Raw genomic sequence first — 12,813 nt, 5'->3', positions numbered from 1 at the left:
AGCAGGCACTTACCTCTGAAAGGCGGGAGTGACGTCCCGGGACCAGAGCAATTCCAGGAGACCCCGACAGCTATCCGAACACGGACAACCACAAAATGCTAAGATCTGCACAGACATTTCTCCCAAGAAGACAGACAGATGGGCAAAAAGCACATGGAAAGATGCTCCACATCATTAATTTTTCAAAACTACAAGGTACCACCTCACACCAGCCGTAACGGCCATCATCAAAAAGTCTACAAATGATAAATGCTGGACAGGGTGGAGAGAAAACAGAACCCTCCTACACTGTTGGTGGGAATGTAAATTGGTGCAACCACTGTGGAAAAGTCTGGAAGTTCCTTCAAAAGCGAAATACAGAACTACCGCATGATCCAGCAATCCCACTCCTGGACAACTATCTGAAGAAAACCGTAATTCAAAAAGACACATGACCCCAATGTTCACTGCAGCACCATTTACAATAGCCAAGACATGGAAGCAACCTAAACATCCACTGAGAGAGGAATGAATAAAGAAGATGTGGTACACATACACAGTGGAATATTACTCAGCCATAAAAAATAACACAATTTGCAGCAACTTGAACGGACCTAGAGATTATCACCGTAAGCGAGGTAAGTCAGACAGAGAAACACAAATATATGATATGTGCAATCTAATAAGAGGTGATACAAAGGAACTTATTTATAGAACAGAAACAAACGCAGATTTCAAGATCAAACTTATGGTCACCATAGAGGAAAATGCGGGGAGGAGGGAAAGACAAACGTGCTACTTGCATGCGGAATGGATAATGAGCGGGAATCTACTGCGGAGCACGGGGAAATCTACTCCGAATTCTGTAATAACCTATGTGGGAAAAAAGAACGTCTATCTGTCTATGCAGACTGATTCACGTTGCCGCACAGCTCAAATGAATACAACACGGTAAGTCAACTATACTCCAATAAAAGTTTTAAACAATAAAAATTATTTTCACTTTGGTATAAAAATAAATTGTTTTTTTCTTTTTCTGCTGCACCCATGGCACATGGAAGTTTCCGGGCCAGTGACTGAATCTGAGCCTTAGCTGCTACCACAATGGATCCAAACCCTCCTGCACTGACAGAGGAATTCCTAAAATTCCTATTTTAATACCAACCCCCCCAAAAAAAGAAAAAAACATGGACAAGAGCTTTGTTTTTACGACTTGCTCACTAACACATTTGGCTGTGTTACCATTTCCTAAGCGGCTTTTCTTTGGGGGACGGGCGGAAGGAGACCCCCGCAGTTTTACTTCATTATTGTGCAGACACTGATTCTGGAGTTAACCTTCCCACATCAAATTAGCCTTCCCCCACCTCCGTCAGGATCTTTTGTTCACCAGACTTCTACCAGGCCCCCAAGCTGTCCTCATATAATCAACGAATGAATAAATGAGAGCCTGTCTTTTGTTTTTAGTATTTTGGCTTCTGCTTTCAGCACAGCCTCTAGGCAGAACACACAATGACACACAGCGCAGAAATGGGACCCTTCACTGAGCAAGGGCTGCAAAAAAGGCACAGGGGAGGCAAAAAAGGAACAGTAGATCATTCACCTTGGAGGCCCTAGAGTAATGAAGAGGTTCGCAGACTATCCTATTGGATTTTCCTTTCGCATAAAGGCTACAAAAACGACATGTGGATTGTACAATTTGATGCATGTGAAACAAACAAACAAAAATCAACCATTTAGTACCATGGTTTGCTAATGCCCGCCATTCAGGTAACTGCTTTAAGCATGAAGCTAACACAAAGATGCGAGCATTCTCAATTGGTCCTGCTACATGAGCAGTAAAGCTTGAACAGTCACACCCACGGTAAGAACCCACAGCAGTTCAACATTACTTGAAAGTACGGCTGCAGCCATTCAATCTCGCTTCCCTCTACCAAACTCGGTATGTGTATTTTAGCACCATTCCAGCCTTGGAGACTTGGACAAAATCCAGAGAGGTTCCCCTCAACAAAGGAAAAGCCAGCATCTGCTAAATCTTCTTGCAAAAAGCTTCCTATACAGAACTTCTAGCTGGATCCAGGACCTCGCTCCCTAAGAGATAAGAGCTGTAGCACTTATTAAATAGCCTTTAAAAAAAAAAAAAAAAAAAAAACTACTTGGAGTTCCCTGGTGGCCTAGTGGTTAAGGATTCAGCCACTACTGTGGCTTGGGTTTGAGCCCTATCCTGGGAACTTCTGCATGCCTCAGTCACAGACAAAAAATAGATATTTTTTTTTAATTAAGTATTAAAAAAAACCCCATTAGCTGAAAATATCTAACAACTAAAATAGCCTACCCTGAGCCGCTCAGGCACTGGTATCCCATTCCTCCCCTAAAATATGGAGGAAACACCCTTTCTATTTACAGAAAGTCCATTCTTTTTTCTTATAAATTCTTCAATAAAGATTCATTTTTAAGTGAAACCTCAAATAAATAAGTAAAAAACCCCCTCTTCTGTGAGCCAGCAATTCCACCTTGAGGAATTTATCCTACAGCTACATTCTAGCGCCAGTATGTTGAGAAAACCAATTTTATACCACAGACACAAATATTTTGCATAACATGTGCTTATACTAACAGTGCAACATACATATAAAATACATACACACACATATATGATAGTCGACATCCTAGTGGCCCATAAGTACGGGGATGGTTAAATAAACCATGGAATTTCCAAACCACGGAACTGCTATTTGACCCTTAAGACGGAGGCAGAATTCCGCGTGCTGATAACGGAAAAGTGCCAACATCGTGAAAAAAGCAAATGACAACACTGAGCATTTACTATCCCATTTGGGTTTAAAAATAAAGTTCTATTTCTAGACCTGAAGAGATTACAGTTGCATTAATCAATTATTCATTAAACTGTACTTTTTTATTATACACACCTTTCTTCACAGTTGGCCCTCTCTAGCTGCGGGTTCCACAACCTTGGATTCAATAATAGCAAACTAAAAATATTTGGAAAAAAAATTCCAGAGTTCCGACACACAAAGCTTGAATGGCAACCACTTACGCAACATTTACCATGTGCTGGGTATTGCAAGTAATCTGGAGATGATTTAAAGTATGCAGAGGGTCGCGTGGGTTAAAGGCAAAGACTATGCCATTTTACCTAAGGGACTTGAGCAGCCACTGTTTTTTGGTACGGTGGGGAGTCCTGGAACTACTGAGGGATAATGATATATACATTAAAACAAAATGAAAGTTTCAAACTTTTGCTGAGCATCTTCGGATAAAAGTCTGCCCCACGGCTTCAAGGAGAAAATAACCCATTTCTGAACTCACTGAGCAGGAAAGCCATGCTTCTAGATGCTTCCAACCACCATCCACCCACCTCCGAGAACACGTTTTGTGTGTGTGTGTGTGTTTGCCTTTTCTAGGGCTGCACCCGCAGCATATGGAGGTTCCCAGGCTAGGGGTCTAATCGGAGCTGTAGCCACCGGCCTACACCAGAGACACAGCAACGTAGGATCCAAGCCACTTCTGCGACCTACACCACAGCTCACGGCAACGCCAGATCCTTAACCCCCTGAGCAAGGCCAGGGATCGAACCCCGAAACCTCGTGGTTCTTAGTTGAATTCGTTAACCACTGCGCCACGACGGGAACTCCTGAGAACACGTTTTGTTCCAGCTCCAGGGCAGGATTCACAGTCCCATGGGTTCTAGGCCAACCTCACCAAGGGCCCCTTCTCTAGCCGTTATTAATCATGGATGGTCCTCCGGATGCAAGACCTCCTGCCTTCAGCTTCTAGAAGGACTTCCCAAGGGCGGAGCTCAGCCCCTTGTTTGACAGCTCCTGGCAAAGCCAGCAACCCCTCTCCCCTACTCGGAACTCCAACCACCAGCTTCATCGCCCCCTCTGCTCAGGGGCTCTGGCCAGCACCCCCGCAGATGCTGCGTCTGAAGGCCATGGAGGAGGGCCGGCTGGCTCCTCCTGGAAAAAAGGCTGGGCCCCTCTGAATTACATCCAGTCCCTGGGATGCACAGGACAGCATGGTAACTTCAAACAGCCAGCCCTCAAAGTGACAATGGAGAGAAAATGAGCCCAGCAAGAGGGAGGCTCAGAAGCAAAAGCAGCAGTGAGCCGAAGGGGAAGAAAAAGGGAAGGAAGCTGTTAACAGGGAAAGCGAGTTGGGGAAATGAAAGGGCAGGTTAGAGGCGGGGGAGAGCGCGGAGGGAGGAACTCTGCCCCCTGCCAACTTGAGAGGACACACTAGAAAGGGACAGGGCCACCCCTCCCCACGAGCCTGCCAAGGCCACGTCCCAGGCCAGGTCCCCCACCAGCACAGCCCCTGAGAGACGGGCTCTGCCTGCCCCTCCCAGAGCATTAGGCTTGGTGGCAAAGTGGACATCTTGATGGCTTAGAAAGAGGCCCCGAGAGCTTAACGTGCCGGCGCCTGAACTGCGCACTCCCGGCTCCCGTGGATCCCAGGCCAGCCCCAGTTCCGCTCCCCAGTGAAGCTCGCTCCCCTGACCCTCGGAGGGAGCAGCAGAAGCAGGGCAGCTCTTAGTAGACAGAAGAGTGAATTTCACCAAACACCAGTAAGTACCAGTCATATCTGCTGTGTGGACACCCTCAGACCCCACATGTCCCAGGGGAGCTCACTCTTCCCTCCTCCTCCTCTTCATTTTCAGTGAATTTTTTTTCTTCTTTCCCTTTTAGGGCTGCACCTGCAGCACATGGAAGTTCCCAGGCTAGTGGGGGCTAGGGGGAGTTGCAGCTGTGGGTCTACATCGCAGCCACAGCAACGCAGGATCCAAGCTGCATCTGCGACCTGTGCCGCAGCTCGTGGCAACACTGGATCCTTAACCCACTGGGCAAGGCCAGGGATTGAACCCGAGTCCTCATGGATACTAGTCAGGTTCCTAACTTGATGAGCCACAGCGGGAACTCATTTTCATAGAATTTTTAAGGGCTAGGCATTATGGACAAAAAAGGGTTAGAAACAATAGATGCTAAACGGTAACTTGAGTTCTGTCATTAGTAACATCCTCTAAGAAGACAAGGGGCCCAAAGCAGTACAGGGCCCCTTGCTGAGTAAAAAAAATAATAAATAAAAATGAATAAAATTGCATGCACCCTGAACAAAAACCTGAGTTTTCCAAGAGTACTCCTGCACAGAAAGAACTACAAAACACAGCATCAATGAAGTCACATCCTTGGCGAAGGGCCTAGAATTGGATCTAGTCTATAAAGCCTCACCACCACTCAGGCCTCCTTGTTGGCAAACCTCATCAAAACACCAGTGGTTTCAACTGACTGCATGTATTTCTTTTTAGTTCCTAGACTCTTCACTTTGCTGTCTTCCAGGCATCACAGAGCCACGTGGAGTTTCAGGAGATTCAAGGGGCCTTCTCCTAAGGCCTGCCTTCCCCAAGCCATCCCTACCACCTGTCTACTGCCACCTGAAAAAAATTCAGAGTGAGTCATTTCTTTGGCTGAAGGTAGTATTTTTCCAAGTGGGGTATGCGGTATGATATGGAGAATGTGAACAAACAACTTGGTATTAATAGTTAAGCTTTTTTTTTTTTTCCTTTTGAGGCCCACACCCAAGGCATATGGAAGTTCCCAGGCTAGGGGTCCAATTGGAACTATAGCTGCTGGCCTACACCACAGCCACAGCAACACTAGATCGGAGCCGCGTCTGTGGCCTACACCACAGCTCACGGCAATGTCGGATCCTCAACCCACTGAGTGAGGCCAGGGATTGAATTCGTTTCCACTGCGCTAGGATGGGAACTCCCTAGCTATGCTTTTTTAAATTTACCTTCCATTTTTGACAGGTGATAGTGTTTTCAATTTAAGGCAACGATAGTTTCCCTTTTACATGTTTTAGAGTTTTTAGAAAGTGGATCAGCTTAAAGAAAAATGTCACATAATAGTACAGATGGCAAAGAAAGAAGGCAAAAGTCACGCAGGTGGAACACAAATGAAGTGTGAGAAACAGGTAAAGCATCCACTTCCAAGCCCCTTGGTTTAGATGCGACCGCCCCTCACTGGACTTTCTACTGCCACCAGCACACACCCAAGATCACCAAGGTTTAGTTCAGTGATGCAGAAACTGAATCTGAGCTAGAAGAATCACACGGGCCTTAGAGAATGGTATTGCCTGAGAAAGGCTGGTGGGGGGCTGGGGTGCCAAGGAGGAAGGGCAGGGTCTGGGGTCTCCGGGAAGGGGAAGCTAGCCTAGCAGCAGCAGGAAAGCAGAATTAGGCTTAATGACAAGGACTCACGGGAGTCACATTCCTGCAAAAGTCCCCTCTTCACACATGCTCTCCCCAAATGCTCTGGCCTGAGGTCCTGATACTGAAAGCTGACTGGTGAAGTACCAAGGGCAGCGTTAGAAATGGAACGTGGCAGGGAGTTAAGAGGCCAACACTGTCCCTGAGGGTGCAGGTTCATCCCTGCAGCAGGTTAAGGATCCAGAGTTGCTGTGGCATAGACCAGCAGGTGCAGCTCCTAGCAACACCCCCTGGCCCCGAACTTCCATATTCCTCAGGTCCAGCACTACTTCCTGGGTTCTTCCTCTCTCCCCAAGTACCCTTGCAATTCAACTGCTCCCCACCCCCACCTTTCTTTCAACACTGACCACGTGGTCAGAAAGCCTTCAGTCAGCAAAGGGGCAGTGTTGCCTGATCCTTAACCCACAGAGCGAGGCCAGGGATTGAACCTGCATCCTCATGGATCCTAGTCAGACTAATGATACTTTAGCACAAATCAGAGAACTGATGATAAGCATCTGTGACGAAGACAGTACTGCCCAGAGAGTAAATTCAGGCGGATCAAGCCTTCCTCTCACCATAATTACCAAGACTCCCTTAAACAGGCATCACCACAATAAACTGAACGTTGTGACAAAGGGAGTCACATGAATTTTTTGGTTTCCAGTGCAGATAAAAGTTTTGTTTTCACTATGCTCTCGTCTATTAAGTGTGCGATAACATTATGCCTAAAAAAAACAATGAACAAACCTTAACTTAAAAATACTTTAGGAGGAGTTTCCACCGCGGCTCAGGGATTGCAAACCCAATTAGTATCCATGAGGACTTGGGTTCGATCCCTGGCCTTGCTTGGTGGGTTAAGGATCCAGCATTGCCATGAGCTGTGGCACAGGTTACAGATGCAGCTCGGATCCCCACATGGCAGCTACAGCTGGCAGCTACAGCTCCAATTCAACCCCTAGCCTGGGAACTTCCATATGCCATGGGTGAAGCGCTTAAAAAAAGCCAAAAATTACTCTGAGGAATTCCCTTGTGGCTCAGCGGGTTAAAGTTCTGGCGTTGTCCCTGCTGTGGCTCTGGTTACAGCTGTGGCTCAAGTTTGATCCTTGGCCTGGGAAGTTTTGCATGCTGCAGGCACCGCCAAAAAATAAATAAAAATACTTTGGGAGTTCCCTTGTGGACTAATGATTAGGATTCGGCGCTTTTACTACTCTGGCCCAGGTTTAATCTCTGACCTGGGAACTAAGAGCCTACATCAAGCTGTTGCATACCATGGCCCATCAATCAATAAAAATTTAAGAATACTTTGTCACTGAAAAATGCTAATCAACACCAGAGCCTTCAGGGAGCTGTAATCTTTTTGCTGGTGGAGTTTTGAAGTATTTCAAGAATTACCAAAATGTGACAGAGACACAAAGTGAACCAATACTGATGGAAAAATGGTGCCAATAAATACAGGGTTGCCACAAACCTTCGATTTGTAAAAATTACAATATTGTGAAGCACAAGAAATCAAAGTACACAAGTTCCTGCTGTGGCACAAAGGGGTCAACCATCTTAGGAGTGCTGGGACACAGGTTCGATCCCCAGCTCCACAGTGGGTTATGGATCCATTATTGCCACAGCTGTGGCAGAGGTTGCAGCTGCAGCTTGCATTAAACCACTGACCTGGAACTTCCATGTGCTGTGGGTGTGGCTGAAAAAACCCAAAAAACAAAACCAAACAAAAACCTACAGAAATCATTCTCAGCTCACTTCCTGGAGTTCCAGTTGTGGCACAGCAGAAACACATCCAACTAGTATCCATGAGGATGTGGGTTCGCTCCCTGGCCTTGCTCAGTGGGTTAAGGATCCGGCATTGCCAGAAGCTATTGTGTAGGTGGCAGACATAGCTCAGATCTGGCATTGCTGTGGCTTTGGAATAGGCTGGCAGCTGTAGCTCCAATTTGACCCCTAGCCTGGGAACTTCCATATGCCCTGGGTGTGCCCCTATTTAAAAAAAAAAAAAAAACAAGAACAAAAACAAAAAACACTGCCTTTTTTTGGGGGGGGGGGGCTTTTTAGGGCTGCACCTGCAGCATATGGAGATTCCCAGGCTAGGGGGGTCAAATTGGAGCTACAGCTGCCAGCCTACACCACAACCATGCCACGCCAGATCCGAGCCACGTCTGCGACCTACACCACAGCTCAGGGCAACACCAGATCCTTAACCTACTGAGCGAGGCCAGGAATCGAACCCACAACCACAGTTCCTAGTCAGATGCGTTTCCACTTCGCCACGACAGGAACTCTTCACGCACTTCCTTTTGAAGACCCCTTTGTACGTGGTGCCCAAAATGGTGTGAACCTTTTTGGCTGGAGGGTCAAGGCTTGCCCAGTCCCCTTGCTTCTAAACTGCTGGTTTTAATTGCTGACTCTCATTTTACAGCCAAGCCCATTAGTAGCCTTCCGTCAAGCATGAGGAGCTTGGAGGCCTGGAGCGCAGCTCGCAGCTCAGCCTTGAGGAAAACAGGAAGCCTCTTCTGTCAGAACTTTCCTCCTGCGACAACTACGCCTAGGCGACACGTCACAAGTCTGAGAGATGGACGTTACAGGTCCACAGCATCCCTGGGCACATCAGCAAGCACCTGACTCTTCTTGTGCGCCCGAGGACTGGCAGGGTGACGAGGACTGGCAGGGTGACGTGGGCAAGTGTTAAAAGGTGACTGTCCCACTCCCCATTCAGTGGAGCGCATGGTACCGCCCACTTCAGCCTCCGAAGAACTTAATCATTAACTCCTTTAGGGTTGAAAGGATGTAGCTTGAAAGCCCAAGAGGCTGCCAGGATACACGTGTATTCCAGGCTCTAAAAGAGCCGCATCAGGTGTGAAACCATCTGAGGTTATCGACACATGAAATACACACCTGACCTTACTCGTGATTATTGGCTTATTGGTAACTACGACCAGGTAACCACACCTGCAAACAAAACCAAAATGCCTCAGGGCATTAAATAAGGCTTTTTTTTTTTTTTTCCAACAAAAGTTGACAATGTCCACCTCTTTATTTGACTACATCTCAAAAACAAAACAAAAAAACAACACTCCATTTATCCAACGACTAAAATATTCCGTTTTGAAGGAGCTCGAATGTCATATAAGCCTCCCATTAACACTCCTGGTACCTCTGTGAAGGGGGCACTGCCCATTACCCTGTTTCAAGGTCAAGGAATGTTTCCAAGAGAATGATGGGGCCCTGTCCTTGGGTGACAAAGGGCAGGCCTACAACACTCCGTGGTGGGTCTCTGGCTCACACCTCTCAGCCCAGTTCCCCTTAAAGGAGGGCATTTCTGTTCTTCAGGAGAAGAACTTCCAGCCCTGGTGTTTACCATAGCTGGTGTTTAGGGAAATGCTGAAATTTTTTCCCTGACACTGAAGTCTTAAGGTCTCTACCAAGGGGAAAACTTGTGGGGGCAGCAGAGACGAAGGAAAGCGGAAAATTTCCCCAAACTCTTGGCCTACTTCACTGCCTGACAGCACAGAGTTGTAGCGCCGGGGGTGGGGGGGACTGTTTCTTTCCCAGGGAAGCATGAGTAGTTCAAATACTTCCGAAGATATTTAGAAAAGGGTTAATATATATACATATATGTTTTGCTTTTTAGGGCCACACCCGCGGCATATGGAAGTTCCCAGGCTAGGGGTCTAATAAGAGCTGTTGCTGCTGGCCTATGCCACAGGCACAGCAATGCCAGATCCGAGCCACAGCTGTGACCTACACTTCAGTTCACAGCAACGCTGGATCCTTAATCCACTGAGTGAGGCCAAGGATCAAACCCGCAATCTCATAGTTCCTAGTTGGATTCATTTCTGCTGCGCCACAATGGGAACTCGGAGAAAAGGGTTAACTTTTTTTTTAATGTGGGCTTCAAGATATTGTAAATCAACAATACTTCAATAAAAAAAAAGTACTTAAAAAATATTAAATGTGACCCAGAAATCTAATTTCCAGTGATTCTGAATATTATGGGGCACCTGCAAGGTCCCATTAAAAAAAAAAAAACAACCCACTATCGGAACAAGTCCTACAGGGTCCGTGGGGGGGGTGCTGTTCTCTGGCTACGCAGTAGTGTGTGGTAAACACACCTTGCTCAAGTGACCTATCTTAAGACATCTTTTTACACAGCAGGATGTCACGGATCTGACTGGAAGTTCACTCTCCCCAGTTGCCACCACTCTGGATTTGTCCCCCCCTGGGCGCTGCGCTGGCTTCTCTGTTGAAGCATAAAGCAGCTGCAGCCACTTTGCCTAGTTCTCAGCAATTCCCTCAAGTGCCTCTTCCTGTACAGGATCCCTAGAGGTCCAATTCTGTTTTCTGGAGTCAAACAAATACAAGGCAAATTGGTGAGAAGTTTTAGCTATTATTTTACTTCCTCCCAGAAACCAGAAGTTGCTAAGTTTCAATATAAAATGGACAGCTGTGCCGGACAGGATCAGCACATTTCAGAGTTGGGAAAAAACCGTCAACTGCCAAATCATCCCTCTTCAATAACCAAACTATGTTTTTCCTGTTTCTCAAGAATTTAAGAAAAAAAAAAAAAATAGCCCATTAACACTTAAGCAGCCTTGCTTGAGAAGCCCACAAATTGAGGGTAGGAGGTAAGAAACGGCAACACTGTTCTCTAATTAACAAAGAGCAAGCGACTCCCTCCAGCTTCCCCCACGCCACACATTCATGTTTTAGGCAGGGATTTTCCTTCGATAACTTTCTCGCCATTAAATCTACCACTCACCTGAGGTTTGGGTTTCGCCCTGGGGATAAGACGCGTTTGAAAAACACCCTGAAACCTCAAAAAGATGAGAGCTGTGGACCAATTAAGCTCAGGGCGGGTCCGAGGGGGCAAAGCTCTCAGAGCCATTAACTCATCCGGAAAACGAGCTGCACTTGGGCGCTTCCTTCCCCCTTCACAGCAAGGAATTTTTAACAATCTGCTCGCAAAGGGCTGGGGTCATTGGCGTCTGGCTGCCTGCGCCCCCATCCCTGTCTGCTACAAACATTTCAGAAGCAGGGTTCACAGAATTCCCAAGAGACCCGAGTTCTAGGCGTTGTCACCTCTTTTCGGGGCTGTCACAACAGCCTCCTGCATGTCTCCCCAACCCCAATCCAGCCGACGCTTCAATGGCTCCCCAAGATACTCAACCCCCCCCGACCCCGAGCCGAGCACCCCGAGTTTTTCCTAAACGGCCCTAACCTAATTCTCCAAAGTCCCCCCCGCCACCCAATCGCCCTAGCTCTCGGTGCAGTAAGTCACCGAATCGTCATTCCAGCGCCAGACTCAAGGTCTCCTTCCCCGAGGTCCCCTTTTCCACCCTCTACTCTTCCAGCCCCCACCGCTGCCGGGAGATTAGTCCCCACCCCTCAGGGCTCAGCTCAGATTTCACTTCCCCCAACAGGTCTCCTCAGATCCCAATCCCCTGCTCTCAAGTCAGGATTCCTCGCCCCTCGCCCCTCCTTTTCTCAATACCCCGGTCCCTTGATCCCACCCGCGGGGCTCCCGAGCGGCCTCCCGTCCCAGCAGGCCCGACTCAGAGAACGGACTGAATTCCCCGGCAGCGCCCTAGAAACCGCAGCCCAAGGCGAAGAGATGCAGAAGCCTCCCACAGATGTCCCCCGAGACCGGGTGTGGCGAGCCTCGCACTCAGTCGGCCAACTCCTCGCAACGCCGAGCCCCTGGGTCCACCGCCCAGAGGCCCGGCCGGCGGCGCGGGAGCTTCCCAGCCTCTGCCAGCGGCCGCGATATGCCGGAGTGGGCACCGGGCCGACTGCAACCGCTTCCCCGGTTCCTGACCTCTACCCCAGGGCTGCGCGCTTCCCGGCCTGAGCCGGCCCTTCCCCGCCCGAGGCCCCGTAGCTCTCCGCGCACCCTCTGGGGAGCTCAGGAGTGAGCAACACCCCGGTAGGGCCCTGCCCGCGCCTCACTCCCTCCCGGGTCTCAGCTGGGCCGGCCTGGGCTCCGCTGCGCCTCACCTTTCCTCTCTACGAACCCGCCGGGCACTGGTTCGGCTGGGACCGAAGGGCTCGGACGAGACCGCACAAGTTGTGCCGCACCTGCTAAGGAACAAGTGAGGAGCCTGGGCGCGCCTGACGTCACGACCGCCGCGAGCGAGGCGAGCTCCGAGTCACCTGATCACCCTGGCAACGCGCGCGGGGGCGGGGCGAAGAGGGGGCGGGGTCACAGCGCGAGCCCCGCCCCCAGCGGCCGGGCCTCCGGGCGCGCTCCCGGGCGGTTGCCGGCGCGGGAACCCGAGTTCCGGCCCTGGCTTCCCTGCTTGGTCTTTGAGTTGGGATGGATCCCTGAGACTCCAACAGGCACGCCCCTCAGTGTTGAGAGACACCAAAAATTACCCTCTTGCCGCCACTGCAAGTGCCCGAAAGGCGGGGCCTGTGTCCCCAAGGCACCCAGTTCAGTGCGTGGCACTCAGGATTCCCTGTGGGCTGCGCTTCCTGGTATCTCCTCTGGTCTAGAGCCAGCTAGGTTCAGGGGTTTACTCCGCGAACTGTACTTGGGAGGGATGCGGCCAAGGCTGATAACT

The 12,813-nt window shown here is 49.1% G+C and overlaps 1 protein-coding gene across 7 annotated transcripts in view; it reads right to left on the bottom strand.

Moving 5' to 3' along the window:
• CYSTM1 (cysteine rich transmembrane module containing 1) overlaps positions 1-12,405 on the bottom strand; it is a 65,425-nt gene extending 53,020 nt beyond the window's left edge. For 2 of the 7 annotated variants that reach the window (XM_085009386.1, XM_013995214.3), the window contains exon 1: positions 12,329-12,375. Coding sequence is in view for 2 of the 7 variants with exons in the window: in XM_013995210.3 (XP_013850664.1) it covers positions 11,013-11,138 (126 nt within the window). In the remaining 5 variants the exon portion in view is untranslated. 7 annotated transcript variants of the gene reach the window in all.
• Positions 12,406-12,813: the final 408 nt, after the last annotated feature.

The sequence above is a fragment of the Sus scrofa genome, chromosome 2, assembly GCF_054392235.1.
Source record: "Sus scrofa isolate SSC_HxYL_T2T_F1_AM1 chromosome 2, Sscrofa_HxYL_maternal_Yorkshire_Landrace_v2.0, whole genome shotgun sequence".
Classification (NCBI taxonomy): Eukaryota; Metazoa; Chordata; class Mammalia; order Artiodactyla; family Suidae; genus Sus; species Sus scrofa.
The sequence above is the reverse complement of the archived record's forward strand: the minus strand, read 5'-3'. Positions and strand labels throughout refer to the sequence as shown.